Source organism: Hemiscyllium ocellatum, chromosome 20, assembly GCF_020745735.1.
Source record: "Hemiscyllium ocellatum isolate sHemOce1 chromosome 20, sHemOce1.pat.X.cur, whole genome shotgun sequence".
Lineage (NCBI taxonomy): Eukaryota > Metazoa > Chordata > Chondrichthyes > Orectolobiformes > Hemiscylliidae > Hemiscyllium > Hemiscyllium ocellatum.
The window spans coordinates 47,730,018-47,753,268 of record NC_083420.1 but is presented as its reverse complement, the minus strand read 5'-3'; the positions used below and the strand labels follow the sequence as shown (position 1 = coordinate 47,753,268).

Below are 23,251 nucleotides of genomic sequence, written 5' to 3'. Positions count from 1 at the left end.
AATTTGCATGTTATTTTGTTTTAATGGAATCTCTTCAAGAAGGTAAAATTTATATTGCCATTAATGATAACAATTATTTTAACACATTACACCTTTAAAAGTAATTGCACATAATTTCTTGAGGGAAAGGCACATTAATGTACTATGTCAGAGTCAATTTGGATCGTGCTGGAAATGCAGAGCAGGTCAGGCATCTTGCAAGGAGCAAACGAGTTGATATTTCAGGCATAAGCCTTTCATCAGGAAGGGCTTATGCCCGAAATGCCGACTCTCCTGCTCCTTGCATGCCACCTGACCTGTGCTGCTTTTCCAGTGCCACTCTTTTCTGACTCTCCAGCATCTGCAGTCCTCACTTTCTCCAATGTACTATGTCATAATGCTATTTTATGGTCAAGATTTTAAATGATATCAGAAAGCTTATCTGGAAGGTACAATTCTCTTCCTATGATTCTGAACATTAAATAGGTTAGAGAACTATTTGTGCAGAAAATCTGAGATCTGAAATGGATTAGTAACTATTTTAAGATATCTAGAGAATATGGAATTTCTGGAATATTGGTTCACTAATTCATGGTCATTCCAAATGGCTTTAAGTGAAATTTATTCTTTTCTATCAAACTTACAAACTTGATTATTACTTTTAAATAAATTCAGTTTTGTAATACAGCTGTACCTTATAGATGATAGCACTGATTAATACAAAGGCATTTAATAAATACTTCCTGAAGTATATGTTATGGTGGCAAGACCAACATTCATTGCCATTCATTCCAGCTGTCCTTGACAAGGTTACAGTGTCTACTGTCTTGAACTACTCCAGTCTATGTGTCAAAATGGGTTCCACAATGCTGTCAAGTGAGGTCGTTCCAGGACTTTGACTTAGCAATAATGAAGAAATGGAATACTTGCCCAGATCACAACTGTGTATAACTTGGAGATAATGGCGTTGCCAAAGTGCCTATATTTAACTGTTTTTTTTGGTGGTGGAGATTGCAGGTTTGTGAGGTGCTGCCTTCGAACTTTTGTGAATTGCTGTATTGCATCACGACATTATTGGATATCTGCTTATGAAGCTGAAGAGCAGCTCAACTGCAATGCTAGTGCTCCAGAATTAATCTTGTTTCTAGCTCAAATACAACTGCAACACTAGCATCCACCTGACAATGTAGAAAAATGCTCAGATATTTCAAGTCTACAAAAAAAAAACAAAATCACTTTTGCAATTTTAATATCTCCTGCAACCCATATAGGAGGCTAGAAAATCATATGCCCAGATTTTGTGAAATGGTTTGTAGTTAATGACCTGATATACCCTCCCTAAAATCATTGTTGGTGCACCTACATCAAATGGACTGCAATGGTTCAAGGAGGCAGCTCACCATCGCCTTCCCAAAAGCAGTTACAGATGGGCAATAAAAATTGTTCGAGCCAGCAAAGTCCACATTCTCTGAATGAATTTAAAAATGACCCAATCTGCACAACTGAAGCCTAACGTTCGAATGAGCTCTGTACTACTTCCCTCTTCTTCACGCTATCAACATTTTCTGCACCCTACAGGGGCTGAACAGTGTGATGCAGCCAACCCATTAAAGTAGGCTTTCATTTACAAAGGAATATTGTTCTACAGAATATTGGTGGAATTTAAACAATGGGAAATTCAGTACTGAGGCAGAGAGTGTCACAGACAACGGCTATGGTGAATGAAATATTTCTGGTGGAGTTGGGCAGGCAGAGATGCCATTGTACACTGGAGGGATTGTGCAGAAAATGCTCATGGATGATCCTTAAAATGAACTTCCAATCCTACCCATTTAAATATACTCCCACATAAAATTCCTTGCCAATCAGGGGTGATGCCTAATATCCAGATACATCTCATACAACTAACAATTTTGCCTGTTTCACACTCATCTCTAATTACCTCCACACATGTCCAGTTATTTAACAATGGGAACATCACTCAAACACAATCCCACATGTTGCACTATTACTGGCATTCTGTCCCATCTCCTTTGGACCATGTGACACACAACAGGAAGGGTCACATTAGACCAGTGGATGGCACAAGAACCTCTGCATCTCCTGAGGCTCTCGCAGAACACAGTTTGCAGACTAATGGGGCTGGAAGTGATGTCATTTCATCTGGTTAAGAATGAAACAAAAAACTGTGCAAGCTGGAAATCTAAAACAAAATTGAAATTGCGAGAGAAAGTGGACCCTGAAGAAGGATCACTGGTCCCGAAATTTTAATTCCAATCCAGAGATGCACCAGAACTGCTGAGCAATTTCTCATTCATCTGGTGTTGCCGGGGTCATTGGGATCAATGTTAGATTCCTGCCTTATGCCTCTTCTCAATTCCCTGCAGACACTTCTCCTGATTTCTGTTATAATGAACAAGTTGCTAGTAACATGACCATGGATCTCTTCCTTCTCACACATACCACCACCACTCTCCAACACCGACCTTCATTTTTTGATTTTCTTCTTTCATGCACCCAGGAACAAAGGAGGAAAGAAAAAACTAGCATGAAAGTATTAATGAAGTCACAAAATCAAATACTGCCATTGCATGTACCTGGGAAGCAAGTTGGAATCCACATGTGGTAATTATTCACGCTTAAACGGGCCTCAGCCTGACCAGAAAAATCTTTTACTAATATGCTGGAGTGCTTGTTTGCAGACAGTTTCTGCTGCAAGAGGTTCAGATCAGAATCTTGATGGGGTTAGGAAAGAAGGAAATAGCACACTGAGATTCTGGGTGCACGGGCTGATATGCCAGGCAGCTTCCTAACAGCATCAGGTATGAGGATATCCTGCTCCAGCTTCGTAAAGATGTCAGGCTCTGCAGTCTCCATTCATGTTGCAGACCCAGAGGTACAGCCCCAGCTGCTCCCGTACCTGTTGCAACATTCTGAGTCAACAGGTCACTAATTCTTCTCCAATTTCTGAGAGAATGTACCAACAACCTGGCAAATTCAGCAGCTCACAACACATTAAGCAATACTCCAGACAGTTTGCCATAGTAAAAGCAGCTGAATACCTTATCTGCAATTTGCGAGGCTCAGCCCCTTAAGGAGTCAGAGTGCAGAATCCATCTTGCCTGAACTGCATGGTCCAAAGTTGGTATTCTGGCATTGCATCGGCCAGTGAGGCCATACAATGTAAGGATAACACATATTCATAGTACAGATACACGACCCTTTATCCAAAAAAAGTCAGAAATCATTTTGTGAAGCTTTTTTCTCCATAACAAGGTTGTTTGGCTTGCAAACAGTTAACCCAACTCCACACCCACTTGACCCATGTCACTCAGACGTGACGTGGCAGAATGGCCCAGCACTGGCAGACGTCAATTCTGTCTCAGTGCTTGTAGTACTCACAGGTGCGTCTGCTGTTTGGTATTTTTTTTTCCAATTTCACTGTGAAACTGTCACTTATTCCAAAAGTCGAAAAATTCAGAATTCCAAAAACAAGCTGGCCGCGATGGTTTTGGATAAAGGATTGTATACCGGTACTGTGATATGTGATGAAGCCATTTCATATGCAACCTTTTCCTGCTAGAACAAAGTATAGTCTACACAGCAAGCTAGTGCATTGAACCCTGGCACAGTAGTGCCAGATCTCTGCAGCACCATGTTCCAAGCACTTTGCAGTCATTCAAGTGTGTTTAAATGCTTTTCTTTATTAATATCATTCTGACTTGAGAGTCTGACATAAGGAAACCTCAACTTCACTCAACTGATAGCAGATATCATGAGATCAGAAAAAAGGCAACAGACTATGATACCACATGCAAAGAAGCAGTGTCCAATGCAGAGGGATTGACACTGTTAATATTCATTAGTAAAAATTTACAGAATTCACCTCCATCTTTGAGTACACATCTACAATAAATTAAGAATCAGTGTTACACATCTGCCACTTTGTGTGTTTAAAGCACAATTTCTCCACAGAAAAATCTATACATTTAATAAAAACATTGTTTTCAGTGCACTTAAGTGAGTTTCAACTTGTTCTGTGTGCTATAGCTATTAAAATTTTTTGTAGGCAGGAACCTCTTCCATTGACTCCTGTTATAAACCATGTTCACGGTTCATTATTTCACCAACTGCAATGTTCTCTGGGAATGCATTCCCCAGAGAATGGCAGGACTCTATTGCACAGACTGTATAAGTAACTCTAAAAAGTGACATCAAAAAAGGAAAATATCAGTATTTCAGACATTTGATCAGAGCTGAAAACCTCCAGAAACTTTTTCTCAAAGGAATAGGAGGGCAACAGAAATGGGGATTGACCTAGGAAACTTATACTTTACCTCTAGTTTCAGTGGTGATCACAACTGCCTCCACTGACTCGCCCCACCCCTGACGTGTCTTTGCTGAAATACGGAAGATATATGGAGATTCAGGTATCAGCTTTGTTGCAGAATACTGTCGAACATTGGAACTGACCTCTGTGGTGATGAACCTATTTGGTTCAGCAGTTGCCAAACGGTAAGATATCCGGTAACCTGCAAATAAAAACAAATCTGTTGTGTTCAAATTATTCACATATATTGAAAGGGTACATAGTGAAAAAGATTTTTTGAAAAATCAAAGTACATACTTGTCAGAATGCTATAATCAATCTGTAATTTTTTGTTTTCACATTATTGAACCAGTGTGATGGAATGTATTTATACTGCATTTTCAACATATACTTTCAATGAAACTGAACACATTGTAGCCTTGATGATTTGGTGTTCATTTTTGTCACTCTAATTTTCTGTTCTGTTGAAGGCAGTGACTCATGCTGGGAGACCAGCCAATCACCAATACGTCGCCCAAGATGCCACTTGTCATGTGTGAACCAAACAGCAAGCACTGGCAGGTTATTAGACCATGGGTGGTTTCAGAACTAGTCTCCTTGCTGTGCTCCCCTGATGTTAGGCTTTTACCATATAGCAGTCAATTGCAGGAACTTTAGCTGAATAATTCCCTCTCTAGCTCAAGACTGAGATCAATTGTACATCCTGTCTGTGCTTTTGGTAAAGATCAGCTAAAGCAGTACAAATTAGAATTAAAGTGGCCAACTTTGTGGAATTTTGTTTTGCACTGTATACTGCATTTACAATTTGAACCATGGGCAAATGTAATGACCCATGCTAATTGTAGCAGCACTGCGCAAAGAGTTTAATCAAAATAGATAACTTAAATTGTCTGTCTCCTTACAAATGTGAAGGAAGAAATGAGAAATTCTTTCCTGAAGAAAGATTTACTATTGAATGCATTCTCAATCGTCACAGCCAGGAAGAGTAATGGTGGTACTTGAAATGTGTCAGAGCAATCTGGACCAGCAATAAAAAGGTCCCATAAGGATAATAAAAGATGCATTGGATTATTGGATAGAAAAGGAGGAACTTGAACATGAGAGAAATGCAAGGTGTTAGCCTGGATTTTAAGAAATTATTAGAGTTTGTTGTTGTTACTTCGTTGAAACAGAATTTCTGGAGCCTGCACATACACAGGATAATAATATACACAGAATAACATGAAAATCCTGAAGGTGCTGTCAGTGATTTGTACGTTTCCTTAGTAGAAATGGTGTACAGGCAAACCTCCGACTGCAAACCATAGAAAATGAAGAGATCCCGAAGATCTTCACTCACATACTGTTAGTGCCACAGAACAAATGCCTAAACATTTCAAAGAATCCTAGAATGGCTACGCCACAAAAGGAGGTCAATCAATCTTACATTTCTGAGTTGATTCTCTGCAAAAATAACTCAGTTAGTTCTACACTCTACCTTGTCTCCTGAAATTTGTAATTATTTTCTCTTTAGATAACTATCCAAAATCTTTTTGAAGGATATGATTAAATCTGTTTCCACCCCACTTTGAGTCATTGAATTCAGATCCTAACTATTTGAGACATAAAATGTTGTTCACTTTTTGTTATTTACTGGATATCAATGTTCACTGGTTCTTGACCTTCCAATAAGCAAACAGTTTCACAACATTTACTCTGCCACACCCTCTCAATATTGAAAATCTTTATCAAGTCTCCTCTCAACTCTCTCAAAGACAAACAATCCTATGTTCTCCAGTCTATCTTCATTACTGAAATCCCTCAACCCTGGAACCATTCCTGCAAACTTTTTCTACATGGTCTCTAAATGTATCATTATGCTAACTGAAAAACTGCCCTTTCACCTACTGCTGAAAATGTGTTGCTGGAAAAGCGCAGCAGATCAGGCAGCATCCAAAGAGCAGGAGAATCGACATTTTGGGCATGAGCCCTTCTTCAGGAATCCTATCACCTACCGGAACAGAAGTGAAGATGGGACTCCTCTCAATCTCATGGATACTGAATTCTACAAACAAATTTCAAATCAAGTTCATTGAGTATTTAATCTCTCATAGTTTATCAATCCAGCAAACTAATTCAGGAAAGTACTTAAGAACAAGTTGTACAAGATGATAGCATGCCTGGTACAGCTCGAGTTTGATGCTCTGACATAGGATCTTAAGTACTTTCACACAGCAGTGTTGGGAAAGCCTTCCAGAGTATCCTATCGTCCTATCTATACTTCATCTGACATCGGAAATTTTTTTTACACTGTGTCCTTGAGATGCATTATGGTCCCTGAAGCATTTCTTTAATAATTTTGTACTCATTTGTTTTCAATTTGCAACTGCATCATCTGTTTGTCCTGACAAAAGAAAATTAAGAGAAAAAGTTCTTCAAAAGTCAATGGGTGGTTTTATTTTAATCATGATATGACACGCACACAGCTATTCAGAAATTGTAAAAACATGCTGTACATGATGTTTAGGTGAACGGTTCTGGCAGTCATCAACAATATGAGTCCAAATGGGATTACTCTTATTCCCCAGTGACGTACTTTTCTAGCTTGTCTTTAGAAGTGTGATTTTTATACTGCAGTTGTTAGGTTTTGCTCTCTCCCGAGGGGTTGGCGGGGGTGGGAGTAGATGAACGGAGCTGATATTTCTTTATGACAGATTTTTAAAAATTCAACAGATTTTTTTTTAAAAGCCATCAGCAGAGTCCACTTTGTGTTGTTGCTGAATCAGAAAATCCTCAACCTTTGAATAACAGCAAATGTCCAGGCAATTTCATGGTACTAAATGACTACAAGCTGTTGTCGATTATCATCATTCTTAATTCACCCATCTGACATTTAAAGTTAAAACAAGTGAAAAATACTTTGAAAAGCATTAGTGATTGACTTAAAGCAAAGGGAACACTGACTGTTTGAGCCAACAGAGAATGCCTTCTTCCGTTTTGCCATTGGTTTTGCCGTTGTTACTTAAGAAAATACGAAGGCAAGCCATACCAAGGAAGGAGAATAAAAGACCCAGCAAAAGGTTTCTCAAATTTCTAGATTCAATTCAGTATAAATTCTGACCTATTTATAATTATTATTCAATTGAAACTGATTTAAATAAAAATTGGACAAGAAGTATGTTGGGAATATAATTCCAGTTTTAATAAAGATTATAGAATTGTGCTACCACAGAAAGCCACTTATAATTGATGGACTTGATTATTAGTTTGTGGTTCAAATATTATAATTCTAGCACTACAATAAAACTGTTTTGAAAAATCACTACGAGCTGATTTGAAATTCCTTCATCGAAATTTGATTGTGTGTTTCCAAATTCTTTTGAGTGTGTAATTGCATCCATATTCAAGAAACACAAAGAACCTCTATTAATTATGCACAGCACCAAACACTGCTATGTATTATTACTTTAATAAACCACTTTAAATTGTCTATATGCAAAGAAAACACAATCATGTAATACACTTTATAACCACTCAGTGTCGCTGAAAGACAATGTGTTTGTCCTGTGTCTGTTTACCCAAAAACTATTTTTGCAGATTATCTTATTTCCCAAAGCACAAATGTAATTGCTCTGCCATAGCATTAATTACCAGTGGGATTCCATGTAGAATATTGTTACCGATTTATCTTTGGTAAATTCTCATTAAGGCCTTAAAATGGAGGCTTTCAAATATGTTGCATTTAAATACTATGCAAAGAACAATTCTGAAAATTTCTATTTGAGGTAAATAAATGTTTTTTTATTCGCATGTAGAAGGGCAGTAATTGTCATGGTAAAATCTGTCATTTATCAGTCCCATGTTTCCTTGGAAAAATACCTATGAGAACAAATGTTTCATAGAAGAAATAAAAAGGAAAAATAAAAAAAGTTGTGAAGAAAGGCAAACTTAAATCATATCAATATCTATTAGGCCATTCAATAGTATTTATTAGAAACTTCCATGCAGTTCATTCTTCCTGTGTCTTACCTAGGATGATGCCATTGGGGTTTTCGGGTGTCTGCCAGACAACTCTCAATGATGTCAACTGGACCTCTGGGAATAACAATCTTACAGGTGGACCTGGAACTGAAGTTTTAAGGAGTTGAAACATAATCATTTGAATAACTTTATTTCTTACTTTAAAATCAACGAGGAGAAAGTGAGGACTGCACATGTTGGAGATCAGAGTTGAAAAATGTGTTGCTGGAAAAGCGCAGCAGGTCAGGCAGCATCCAAGGAGCAGGAGAATCGACGTTTCGGGCATAAGCCCTTGTTATCCTGAAGAAGGGCTTATGCCCGAAATGTCGATTCTCCTGCTCCTTGGATGCTGCCTGACCTGCTGCGCTTTTCCAGCAACACACTTTTCAGCTTCTTACTTTAAAATACAATTTTGTGTGACTATTTGTGTTACCTGTAAAACAAATTTCTGCTTTAAGTTCATCGCCATCTATTTAGAACGTGACTAAGTAGATCACAATTCCTATAATTAGATTACTTACTTACAGTGTGGAAACAGGCCCTTCGGCCCAACAAGTCCACACCGACCCACCGAAGCACAACCCACCCATACCCCTACATTTACCCCTTACCTAACACTACAGGCAATTTAGCATAGCCAATTCACCTGACCCGCACATCTTTGGACTGGGGAGGAAACCGGAGCACCTGGAGAAAACCCACACAGACACGGGGAGAACGTGCAAACTCCACACAGTCAGTCGCCTGAGTCGGGAATTGAACCCGTGTCTCAGGCGCTGTGAGGCAGCAGTGCTAACCACTGTGCCACCGTGCCGCCCATAAAATTTAATGACATCACTTGTGGGAATAAAAAAAACATGCAATAGAGATATACTGTACATATAATATGCTTCCTTACAGCACGTGAGTTGTATTACTGACAAATTTTGGAAGCTAATACTTTAATCATAATTCTCAAATATGCATTTTCCAATTTTAAGATTTAGAATGTACGAAGGAAGATGCTGTTTCAAGAGTTACCAATGGTAGGTACATCTGCATATTTTGCCAAGGAATTAAAGGAAACTACCAGATTGAGGAATGCACCATGCTAGATCACGTGGGAAGGCATTGTGAAGAAGTACTTTTGCATGGCAGGTCTCTGAACCATTCCTTCTCATACCCCAACCTAAGATTACAATATGGCTTTGGTACAAGCCTGGAATAAGTTTCCAATTTGTCCTCTTTGCACGGAGTGAAAGAATCCACAGAGGGGAAAGAGAAGAAAAATCAATTTAAAAAGTTATTTTTGTAGCTTAGTGTATGAACAGGTAGATTCCTGTCACAAATTCAGGTGCACTGGCATCAGTTGCTCCCAAATTCTAGAGAATGCGCAATGCGGCCTCTAGGTATACCAACTAGTTATCATGACTTTCATTCACGTTCCTTCCTCTGCAACAATTCAAAAGCTGACTGAGATAACACCAGATGGTGAGATGTTTGACATGAATCATTAAGCTGCTTGATTTCACAGGAAGGTGCCATAAAAGAGCAGCAGTACAACCAGTTTAATGCAGTTCAAATGGTATAACGTCTGTGTAAATGAACCCAGGTGACAACTTCACCCTGCAGCAATATACCTTCACATTAAGCCCCCTCCTCTATGGTGTGCATGTACAATGTATTTCTTCTGCAAACGCATAACCCCTAGTGTAACATGCAAACCCCCTTCACAAATCTGAATCGTCTCGATAACTCTTCAACAGGAGCTGCCAGTCTTTTACTAGAACCTGATCAAAATCTGAAACATGGTCACTTCACACTGGAGTAGTGGCCTCACAGCTGCTGGAAGGTTTGGCAAACGTTGATCATCATGTTGTTGCATGACTGCTGTGCACAGCCCTCAGAGGAAAAAGAGAGGTTGTGGCTATTGTCAGAGAGGCGCTGCTCAGGAATCTGGACTTCCAACAACACAGCTGGTGGAAGGGGGGCTTAGGCAACTGGATTAACCAGAATGGGGATAATAACTGAATAGTGGAAGAGTAGGCTGGATGATATTCAAGAAGTACTTTCGAAAGCTGATTTGGGGCGCAGGTCCGGGGGGGGGGGGGTGTGTGTGCATGCAGATGTTCGCAGACAAAGGGATGGCTGGAAAATGGGAAGCCTTCAGAAATGAGATAACAAGAATCCAGAGAAAGTATATTCCTTGTCAGGGTGAAAGTGAAGGCTGGTAGGTATAGGGAATGCTGGATGTCTAAAGAAATTGAGGGTTTGGTTAAGAAAAAGAAGGAAGCATATGTCAGGTATAGACAGGATGGATCGAGTGAATCCTTAGAACAGTATGAAGTAGGAGTATACTTAAGAGGGAAATCAGGAGGGGACATGAGATAGCTTTGGCAAATAGAATTAAGGAGAATCCAAAGGGTTTTTACAAATATATTAGGGACAAAAGGGTAACTAAGGAGAGAATAGGGTCCCTCAAAGATCAGCAAGGCGACCTTTGTGTGGAGCCACAGAAAATGGGGGAGATACTAAATGAATATTTTGCATCAGTTTTTACTGTGGAAAAGGACATGAAAGCTGTAGACTGTAGGGAAATAGATGGTGACATCTTGCAAAATGTCCAGATTACAGAGGAGGAAGTGCTGGATGTCTTGAAACGGTTAAAGGTGGGAAATCCCCAGGACCTGATCAGGTATACCCGAGAACTCTGTGGGAAGCTAGAGAAGTGATCGCTGGGCCTCTTGCTGAGATATGTGTATCATCGATAGTCACTGGTGAGGTGCTGGAAGACTGGAGGTTGGCAATCGCGGTGCCACTGTTTAAGAAGGGCAGTAAAGACAAGCCAGGGAACTATAGACCGGTGAGCTTGACCTCGGTGGTGGGCAAGTTGTTGGAGGGAATCCTGAGGGACAGGACGTACACGTACTTGGAAAGGCAAGGACTGATTCGGGATAGTCAACATGGCTTTATGAGTGGAAAATCATGTCTCACAAACTGATGGAGTTTTTTGAAGAAGTAACAAAGAAGATTGATGAGGGCAGAGCAGTAGATGTGATCTACATGAACTTCAGTAAGGTGTTCGACAAGGTTCCCCATGGGAGACTGATTAGCAAGATTAGATCTCACGGAATACAGGGAGAACTAGCCATTTTGATACAGGACTGGCTCAAAGGTAGAAGACAGAGGGTGGTGGTGGAGGGTTGTTTTTCAGACCGGAGGCCTGTGACCAGTGGAGTGCCACAAGGATAGGTGCTGGGCCCTCTACATTTTGTCATTTACATAAATGATTTGGATGTGAGCATAAGAGGTACAGTTAATAAGTTTGCAGATGACACCAAAATTAGAGGTGTAGTGGACAGCGAAGAGGGTTACCTCAGATTACAACAGGATCTGGACCAGATGGGCCAATGGGCTGAGAAGTGGCAGATGGAGTTTAATTCAGATAAATGCGAGGTGCTGCATTTGGGAAAGCAAATCTTGGCAGGACTTATACACTTAATGGTAAGGTCCTAGGGAGTGATGCTGAACAAAGAGACCTTGGAATGCAGGTTCATAGCTCCTTGAAAGTGGAGTCGCAGGTAGATAGCATAGTGAAGAAGTCGTTTGGTATGCTTTCCTTTATTGGTCAGAGTATTGAGTATAGGAGTTGGGAGATCATGTTGCAGCTATACAGGACATTGGTTAATCCACTGTTGGAATATTGCGTGCAATTCTGGTCTTCTTCCTATTGGAAAGATGTTGTGCAATTTGAAAGGGTTCAGAAAAGATTTACAAGGATGTTGCCAGGATTGGAGGATCTGAGCTACAGGGAGAGGCTGTACAGGCTGGGGCTGTTTTCCCTGGAGCGTCGGAGGCTGAGTGGTGACCTTATAGAGAGGTTTACAAAATTATGAGGGGCATGGATGGGATAAATAGACAAATGGGGTGGGGGAGTCCAGAATTAGAGGGCATAGGTTTAGAGTGAGAGGGGAAAGATACAAAAGAGACCTAAGGGGCAACTTTTTCACGCAGAGGGTGGTACGTGTATGGAATGAACTGCCAGAGGATGTGGTGGAGGCTGGTACAACAGTTAGGAGGCATTTGGATGGGTATATGACCAGGAAGGGTTTGGAGAGATATGGGGGCCGGGTGCTGGCAGGTGGGACTAGATTTGATTGGGATATCTGTCAGCATGGATGGGTTGGATCGAAGGGTCTGTTTCCATGCTGTACATCTCTATGACTCTACAACTCATGCTAATATATCAGTTGGCATCCAGCTTGTCATCAATGCAATCCAGTGCCTCAGAAAGATAGTACTCAATCTTGATTGCATATATGGTGTTGAGGTAGTTCAAATATGTAGTGGACTCGCTTCTGAACTGTCCTCCATTTGGATGAAATTTCACATTAAGTCCAGGTCCCAAAATCTGCTTCAAGAATCCCAGTTCCACAAGTTCAGCCACAGAGTCATGGAGTCACCAAGTCATACAGCATGAAATCAGACCCTTTGGTCTAATTTGACAACTTTGACTGGACATCTCAATCTGACATAGTCCCATTTGCCAGCATTTGGCCCATATCCGTCTAAATTCTTCCTATTCATATACATATCCAGATGCCTTTCAGATGTTGTAATAGTACCCTACTCCACCACTTTTCCTGGCAGCACATTGCATACATGCGCCACCCTTTGTTTGAAAAGGTTACCTCTCTTGAGGCAGATTTTGGGACCTGGAGCTAATATGAAATTTCAGTGAAATGGAGGACAATTCAGAAGCGAGTCTACTACATGCTTCAGCTGACTCGACACTACGTATGCAGTCAAGGTTCAGTACTATGTTTCTAAGCCACTGGATGGCATTGATCATAAGCTGGCTGCCAACAGATACGTTAGCATCTGCAAACTCACTAACTATGCCTCCTATATTCACATCCAAATCATTTATATAAGTAACAAAAAGTTGTGGACGCAGCACCAACACTTGTGGCCTTCAGCCCAAAAAGCAACCCTCCATCACCACCTTCTGTCTCCTACTGTCAAGCTAATTGTGTATCTAATTGGCCAGCTCCTTCTGAATCCTATGTGATCTAACCTCACTAACCAGTCTACTCCATGAAACCTTGTTGAACACCTTGCTGAAGTCCATTTGCCACTCTACCTTCAACAATCTTCTTTATTACCATTTCAAAAACCTCTATCAAGTTAGTGAGGCATGATTTCCCATGCACAAAGTCATCTTGACTATGCCTAATCAGTCCTTGCCATTCCAAATGCATCTAAGTCCTGTTCCTCAGAATCCTCTCCCTCAGAATCATTGTGCATGGACGGGGTTCCTATATAGGCTGCTGTTGTGCCTCCATTTCTGCACCTTCTTCAACTGTCAGACATGCTGAGGTGTTTTGTCCTGGGGAGATGTCAGGGTCCTCCAGTGGGAGTCTTCTCTTGTATTACTGGGGATTGGGCATTGAAGGTTTTCAACATGGCAGCCCTGGAAAAATACAGAATACTAGGCCACCTGTGTTTTTCATGCCTAGAACAGTCCATGTCTATGATGTGTTCAGTTATAGCATTTATTTCATAGGTATTATATAAATACATTAAGGACAAGAGGGTAACTAGGGACAGAATATGGCGCCTGAAAGATCAGCAAGGCAGTCTGTGTGTGGAGCCGCAGGAGGTGGGGAGATACTAAATGAGTATTTTGCGTCAGTGTTTACTCTGGAGAAGGACATCGAAGATATAGAATGTAGGGAAATAGATGGTGACACCTTGAAAATTGTCCATATTACAGAGGTGGTGGTACTGGACGTCTTGAAACGCATAAAAGTGGATAAATCCCCAGGACCTGATCAGGTGTACCCTAAAGTCGGAAGCTAGGGAGGTGATTGCTGAGATATTTGTATCATCAATAGTCTCAAGTAGGTGTAGGAAGACTGAAGGTTGGCTGACATGGTGCCACGATTTAAGAATGATGGTAGTGAAAAGCCAGGAAACTATAGATCAATGGGTCTGTTATCAGTGGTGGGCATGTTGTTGGTGGGAATCCTGAAGGACAGGATTTACATGTATTTGGAATGGCATGGGATAGTCAGCATGGCTTTGTGCATGGAAAATCATGACTCATGAACTTAATTGAGTTTTTTGAAGTAGTAATAAAGAGGATTGATGAGGGCAAAGGAGTGGACATGATCGATACGGACTTCAGTAAGGCGTTCAACAAGGTTTCTCATGGTAGACTGGTTAGCAAGGTTAGATCTCAGGAATTACAGAGAGAACTAGCCATTTGGATACAGAACTGGCTCAAAGGTAGAAGACAGGGTGGTGGTGGAGGGTTGTTTTTCAGACTGGAGGCCTGTGACCAGTGGAGTGTCACAAGGATCGGTGCTGGGTCCACTGTTTTTCATCATTTATATAAATGATTTGAATGGGAACATAGGAGGTGTAGTTAGTAAGTTTGCAGCTGACACCAAAATTTGAGGTGTAGTAGACAGTGAAGAAGGTTACCTCAAACTACAACAGGATCTTGATCAAAGGGACCAATGGGCTGAGGAGTGGCAGATGGAATTTAATTTAGACAAATGTGTGATGCTGCAATTTGGAAAAGCAAATCAGAGCAGGACTTATACACTTAATGGTAAGGCCCTGGGTTGCTGAACAAAGAGACCTTGGAATGTAGATTCATAGCTCCTTGAAAGTGGAGTCGCAGGTAGGTAGGATAGTGAAGAAAGCGTTCAGTATGTTTTCCTTTATTGGTTAGAGCAGTGAGTATAGAAATTGGGAGGTCATGTTGTGGCTGGTCAGGACACTGATTAGGCCACTTTTGGAATATTGCATGCACTTTTGGTCTCCTTCCTATTGGAAGGATGTTGTGAAACTCGAAAGGGTTCAGAAAAGATTTACAAGGATGTTGCCAGATTTGAGTTATAGGGAGAGACTGAATAGGGTGGGGCTGTTTTTCCTGGAGCGTCAGAGGCTGAGGGGTGACCTTATAGAGGTTTATAAAATCATGAGGGGCATGGATAGGATAAATAGACAATGTCTTTTCCCTGGGGTGGGGAAGTTGAGAACTAGAGAGCATAGGTTTAAGGTGAGAGGGGATTGATTTAAGAGGCACCTAAGGGGCAACTTTTTCATGCAGACGGTGGTGCATGTTTGGAATGAACTGCCAGAGGATATGGTAGAGGTTGGTACAATTACAACATTTAAAAGGAATCTGGATGGGTATATGAATAGGAAGGATTTAGAGGGATATGGGCCAAGTGCTGACAAATGGGACTAGATAAAGTTACAATATCTGGTCGGCATGGGCTGGTTGGACCGAAGGGTCTGTTTCCTTACTGTACGTCCCTATGACTCTATGAATCTATTTGAATGGGCTGCTCTTCAAAACCTTTGGTTGCACTTCACCCCCACATCTTTAGGCCACCTGATGCAAGGTCTGTTCGGCAGACTGGGGACTTCCTTGTGAATTTGCTCTTGACTCCCACCAAGATGGCCATTAATAAATCCGGGCAGTGGGCCATGGAGGAGATCATTTTACCCGACTACCTGCCTCCCTTCTGTGATTACATCTGAATTTGGATTCCCTGGAGGGGGAGTTGTCACTTCTGAGACCCATGGGCATTGCAGGCGTTAGGGTGCAATATCTCTCCCTAAAATCAGGTGGTTCTTTGATTCATTTGTTAATTTGATTATTAGTTTTCAATTGGTTCACACAGTAATATAAAATGAAAAATTCAAGTGTTGATCCACAAATCATCTAATTTGACTTAAAGGCCTTTGAATCACATCCTCAGAAAAACCTGTAACTACTTTCCTTTTAACAAGTTTTGCTTGTCTTCCAATTTTTCAATCTCAATATATCCACTTCTGATGCCCGTATACACTGCACACTATATCAAACTGCACAGGCAATCCTGTCCACAGAAAGCAAGACAAATCCACTTGGACAACAGTAATTACTGTCTGATCAGTCTACTATCAATCATCAGCACATAGAACAGATCATTGACAACACTATCAAGCAACACTTAGTCAGCAATCATAGCTATCGCATCCACTATCTGCAGTTATTGCTTTTAGAACTCTAGGGTGTGGGCTATCAGGTCTAGAGATTTGTTGGATTTTAATGTTTTAGATTTTTTTCATTATTTTTGGTTTGTTAACATTAATTTCTGATTTTTATCTTAGCCCCTAGGTTACCATATATTTCTGGAAAGAAACTTAAGTCTTGCTCTGTAAAATGAGACATAAAATATTTGTTCAATGTTTCTGCAAGATCCTTATTAACCACAATAATTTCTCCTGGCTCTGTTTCTAAGGGATCAGTGTTTACTTCAGCTACTCTCTTCCTACTTATATACTTATAAAAGTACTTACAATTTATTTTTGTGTTGCTGATTAGATTATTCTTCTTTTGTACTTCTTATCTTTTTATTAACTTTTTGGTAGCCCTTTACTGGTTTCCAAATCACATCAGTTCTCAGACTTTTAATGTTTTCAGCAATATTAGAAGCCTCTTCCTTTAATCTAATACTATCCTTACCTTCCTGAGTGAGAGACAGATGGTTCTTCTATGTTGAACTTTTGTTTTCAATGGAATGTACTTTTGTTGAATACCTTGAATTATTTCTTGGATTGTTCCCACAGTTAATTTACAGTCATACCTTTTAGTTTATTTATCCAAATAATCTTAGTCAGTCATCCTTTCATATGTACATAATTGGTTTTGTTAAAGAATGTTACTTGTGTTTGAAGTTCATTGGTTTTAAAATTAGCATGGAATTTAATGTTATTATAATTAGTATTTTCAACAGAACATTTTACTACAAACATTACTAGTTAACCATGATTTATGACACACAATATATGCTGCAAGAAACAGTCTATTTTCTCAGATGAAATAAAATTAAGATTCCCCACAATTGTCACACTGCCTTTGTGACAAGTTTCACTAATTTCTTGTTCACTGCTCTGTTCAACTTTATAATTACTGTTGGAGGGTTCGCACAGTATTACCACCAGTGCTTTCTGACCCTTGCTATTCCTAATTTCCAGTTTACTGGTTTTATCACATACTCTTCTCTGGCCTATGCAACATCCTCCTCTTTTTCAAAGACAGCTGCAAAGTATTCATTTAATATCTAAGCAATGCCCCTTACCTCCATGTGTAAATGCTCTTTTAAGTGGATCTACAACTCGTTTAAGCCATCTTTTACTATTTGTGTGTCTATAGGAGTCTTTGGGTTTCCCCATTATGATAGCTGTTAGACTTTTCTCTTTGCTTTTCTTATTTGCTTTTTCATCTCCCCTTAAAACTTTTGAGAGTTTAAGCAACAACTAGGATTCAAAGTTTTTCCTTGAATCTGCTCACCTGGTGCCTGATTATCATTATTGCTGTCGGTAGAAAATCCTTTAATTTTGCCAAAAAGGGTAAAGTTTTCCATTACAGAAATTCTAGGTATATGAGTGATTGATTTTGAAATTACTATCATACTCTTAACATCAATATTGCCCTAAAAATACAAGAAGAAAATAGTGTTGAAGGAAATCTGATGGTAAATAGCAAGGCAAATTTGACTGAGGTTACAATTATGCTTGCAATAATACAATTCAAAGATGCTATGCACCAACTACTTTTGAATCAAAACTAAAACCAGGAAGAAGTGTAACTCAAAAAGGAAAGGGACATTGCCAGTTCCAAACTTGATCCAAGTAAAATGACCCAACATGGTCAAAGTAGCCTGACAAAATGTTATGAATGGTCTTATAATTATCATTGTAATGGGCAGTTGTACAAAGATTTAATCCAGTGTATAAAATTGCCACAGGATCAAAACATGGCATAAATAGAAACGGACCGGAAAAGCACGTGAACGAGGTTAACTGGATGGCTCTACCAAAGAATCGACTCAGGGAGAATGTGCTGAATGGACTTCTTCTGCATTTGATCACTCTATGATTGAAGTATGGTCACTCCACGCTGCAGAATGGTTTTATATGGCACCACAAGTACCTTATACATTTGCATATCACAGCTGATCACTGATCAAACCAGCCACACTTAAAATGGATTTACATTTCCGATCTAAAGCCCAATTCAAGGTACGATTTCCGAAAAATGAAGAAGCAATGTAACCTGCAAGATAGCTTATGATCATACACAAAGTAGCTTCCCAGCAGCCTCTTCTATCCCTGTCAGAACTATTTCATGACTGACCCAATTTGTCAGTGCCAGATGATTCAAGAGGATTGAAATTTTAGCACTGAACATGAATTGCTTCCTGACTCCCAACAGACATTCCTTAGAATTTTCAGATAGATCGCTATAATTTTGGTAGCAGCAAAACAGAAAGTAAAACATAGTGAATTAAGTGTGAGGAATTGTAGGAGAATTGAGGTAGTTCTATTTTATCTCTTCTTTCATATTTTCTGTTTGGATTGCTCAGTACTTTTACTACAATAACCTTAGACTTTCATTGCCATTAGTGAAGTTTTGAAATTTGTGCCTGTTTTGCTTTTAGTATTTATTTACATATACTTTGCAATATGTTGCTAATAAAATAACCCACAACTTAAAGATTGTCCATTCACAAAGAATGGCCATGTTGAATCCAACAGAGAAATTCAAAGTAGGAAATGTGGAGGGGGGGGAGGGAAGGGGGTGCTTGGTGGGAGATAATACTTTTGGGAAGGCTCAATCTGAGCAGTGTTGGCCCTTCCACAGGATTTAGGATCTCTGGATGGAACCCCTGGCCCTGCACCCCTCACACCATCCAACAGCTCAAGAAAGGATCCAGGCCACAGGTGAACTGGTGGGAGGGGGAGGTCAAGAAATTGGATGGATTTGGGGTGCAGACAACAAGGCAATGCAATAGCTTACAACAGGTTCTCACTTCCTGATCCTGAATCTCTTGATCAGGCACTGACTGCTTTGTTTTTTGGACATCCAGTATTGTGAGCTCCCAGGTATCAACTGGCCCTGGGGCAGCACAAGAGTCCATGAGACTTCCTGCCCCAGAGACAGTCAGAGCAGAGGCAGGAGGGTGGAGGAGTTCTCATGGGGCATCCTCCAGTCCTGTAGTTAAACTTGTCACAGGTAAGAAGTCATTAAATTTCATTCCACTTGCCTATAGTTTAAATAGAGTTTTACAATTAAAGTCTTCTGGCAAATATCTTATTTCATCACAAGATCTATTTATGATCATAACTCTTACCATTGTCAAATGAATCTTTGATACGAATAGGAGAAACTTGGCCAGTCATAATGTTATAAGCAGACTTTTATAGTTCAGTGAATGATCTAAATTTGGCTTGTTGCACAACTGCTAACATGGTCTCTCATCCAAGACTGATTTCAGGAATGTAACTGTGACTATTCTTGACAGCTATAAAGATAGATTTGACTGCAAAAACAGGATCTTTCAACTGATAAGTGGCAGCAACGAAAATACAGCCAGGGGCTATCAGCAGTGTTGTCAATAGCAACAAGGTAGCATTCAATTCAGCTGTAGTCCAATGGATTGGTTTGAACTCATCTGCAGCTTTCAGAGATCATAAAGTAAATCTTCCTTTTTCAGTTTTTAGAATATGGCAGATTTGTAGAAAGGCATTCAAAGAAAACAAAATGGCAGTGTGGCTTTCTGAATACATCTTTTGGCCAGGATCCATTTCACCCTTAGCCATATTCCTGAAAAATTGTGATATTAACAGTTCAACTTTTGCAATGATCGTGAAACTAGTGGACTAATAAAACAAGTGCTTCGATCCAAGTACTTTGTCTTCAAACATTGTTTTACTTTGGGTGAGGCAATATTTGTTATGTTACTTGTTACATGAGCTTGGCAGCTGTACATTTTGGTACAACGTTTTACATTTTAACTTTTGTTGTATAGTTTTATCTCAATTACTCTCTTCTCCAATGCAAGTTCAGACACAATCAACTGCAATACACAGTTGACTGTGCCCTAAGCAGACCCAAGCTGTAATTATCTTGAAAAAGTAATCATGATACTTCTTAAGCCTTTGCAGAATACATCAATTGAGATTAAAACAAGCCATGAAGGAAGCCTTGCCTGACAAAAACATGACTACCACCAACACCAGACAGGGGCGCTCCTAGGTGGATTTAGGATTTAAGATGTTCGGTGGACTTTTTAAGTGACAAATATACTTTTAAAACACCAGTTTCAAATGATCTGAATTTTATGATGTCACTGATTTATTTAGAAAATCAAACACTTTGAGCAGAATTCTTGTCAGAGGTGCTGTTTCAGTGCACGTATGGCAGCACTTAATTTTTTTTTGGAGGAAATCGGGTTTTGTCTGAATTCTTAACTGCAGAACATTTTAAATATTTTTTTCATGGGATGTGGGTATCACCAGTAGCACCAGCATTTGTTCTCCATCTCTAATTGTCCTTGAACTGAGTGGCTTGCTAAGGCCATTTCAGAGGGTAGTTAAGAGTCATTCACATTGCTGTTAGTCTGGAATCACATGCAGACCAGGTAAGGATGGCGGATTTTCTGTGGGTTTTTACAACAACTCATCATAGTGCCTTTTTTTTGTACAGTTAAACATTATAGACTGAAATTAGAAGACTGTTTAAAAAGCCAAGAATTGCTGCATGCTTTGAAAAACATGGCAAGTGGCAAACGTAATTTAAACAGCTGCTCAAACAGGCAGTAATCTAATTATAGGCTGCAGATGAACTGGAGTCAAGGGGCTGTATTCATATGTAGCTTTGACTGACAACAAGAAGTTTATTAGTCTATGGAAAATTGACCAGTTATTGATGACACAGACCGTTGCCTATCAACAAGCATGTGACTGGTTCTCAGGTAACTGAGCAGCTTAGGGTGGGAACAAAATATAGAGAAGCTGTCAAGAGCTATCTCTGTTCTTTAAAAATCCACTTTGAGCCTGAAGAAAATCAGTTTATCTTTCCTTCAGCAATTGCTATTACCTGTGACTTTTAATTGAGAACTCTTTTATAAGTGAACCACTCATGCTGTACCTCTTGCAAACCAATGGAAGTATTGAGAAATGGAAGGCAGAGAAGAAACGTTCTGATCAGCAAAGAGAAACTCAACAGATCAACTCAACTGTTTTCCCAGTTTTCCCCTGTCCATGTGTTTGTTTTTCTGTCTGTCTGTGTGCTGATGGAAAGAGGAGTTTACAAGGGGATTAGGGCTTTAATTTGCAGTGTTGTATGCCAACAGTTTGTAACTGTTTACCTGTAGCCAGATTCAATGTTTGTAATAAATAGTAATTCTTGTTAACAGCACAGAAACCTAGTCTATGCTTTCCGTTAACCTGGACCTAGAAGATGATAATTTGGGGATTTTCGAATACTTATTTTAAAATATGTAACTTTTCTGATCACTCTGGTAATAGCAGGGCTTGATTTCCGGAGCGTAACCCCCGTGAGTAGTGACAATAGTTTCATGAGACTACTTGGATGAGAATATAGGAAGCATGGTTTTCCGAAATTATTTCTTGAATTGAAATTCCCCAAGTGATATTTGGCATTTGAACCGAAGTCCCAGTGCATTCTTCGGTGGATTACATGTTCATTGAAATTACCCCTTTACTAGTTTTTTTGCTTAATGCCTAGTGTGCAAAAAAATACACTTGCTACTTTGAGGTAAGGTTCTACATTTTAACTAGGAGTGAAAATCAAACTTCGAATCAGAGAGTCATGGGCAATTCAGCATTGAAATGGACCCTTCAGTTCAATATGCCGACCAGATTTCCCAAACTAAAATGCCCCATTTTCCTTTGTTTGACCCATATCCCTCTAAATCTTTCCTATTCATGTATTTGTCCAAATGTCTTTTAGATGTTGTAACTGTACCGGTATCTTACCACTTCCTCCTACAGTTCATTCAATATTTGCACCACCCTGTGTGAAAACGCTGCCACTCAGGTCCCTTTTAAATCTTTCTCCTCTCACCTTAAAACCATACCATGTAGTTTTGAACACCCTCACCCTAGGGAAAAGGCCTTTGCTACTCACCTTGTCTATGTCCCTTATGATTTTATAAACCTCTATAAGGTCACTACTCAACCTCCTATGCTCCAGGAGAAAAAAGTCTCAGCCTATCCAGTCTCTCCTTCAAACTCAAAACCTCCAGTTCCGGTAACAAACTTGTCAATCTTCTCTGTACTCTTTCCAATTGAACAATATCCTTCCTATAGCAGGACGATCAGACCTACACATGGTATTTCAAAAGTGGCCTCACCTATGTCCTGTACAGCCACAACACGAAGTCCCCACTTCTATACTCAATGCTCTGACCGATGAAGGCAAGTGTGCCAAATGCTGTCTTTTTCATCACATCTACCTGTGATGTCAATTTCAAGGAACTATGTCTCTCTGTTCGATAATACTCCCTAGGGCCCTATCATTAATATATCACTCCTGCCCTGATTTGCCTTACCAAGATGCAACACCTTGCATATATCTAAATTAAACTCCATCTGCCACTCCAGTGGCCCAAGTGTTCAAGATCCCACTGTACTCTTCGATAACCTTCCTCACCATCCAGTACACCACCAATTTTGGTGTCATCCACAAACTTACTGACCATGCCTCCTATATTCTTATCCAAATCATTTATATAAATGGCAAAAAACAGTGGACCCAGTAGCGATTTTTGCAGAACACCACTGGTCACTGACGTCCAGTCTGAAAAACAATTCACGACCACAATTCTCCTACTGTGAAGCCAATTTTGTATCCAATTGGCTAGCTCTCCCTGGATCCAGTATGATTTAACTTTCCTAACCAGTCTACTATACAGAAACTTGTCAAAGGTTGTAGATAATATCAGCTGCTCTGTCCTCAATCTTCTTGGTCATATCCTCAAAAAAGTAAATCAAGTTTGCAAGACATGATTTCCTATACACAAAGCCATAATGACAATTTCTTATCAGTCCTTGCCTCTCCAAATGCATGTAAATCCTGTCTCTTAGAAT

The 23,251-nt window shown here is 39.9% G+C and overlaps 1 protein-coding gene across 1 annotated transcript in view; it reads right to left on the bottom strand.

The window, feature by feature from the left end:
• The window catches only part of sdk1a (sidekick cell adhesion molecule 1a), an 827,262-nt gene that overhangs the window by 102,168 nt on the left and 701,843 nt on the right, over positions 1-23,251 (bottom strand). The window contains exons 28-29 of the mRNA XM_060840817.1: positions 8,318-8,416; positions 4,317-4,511 (exon numbers count right to left, since the gene is read on the bottom strand). Coding sequence (XP_060696800.1) covers positions 4,317-4,511; positions 8,318-8,416 — 294 coding nt within the window. The remainder of the gene's footprint in view (positions 1-4,316; positions 4,512-8,317; positions 8,417-23,251) is intronic.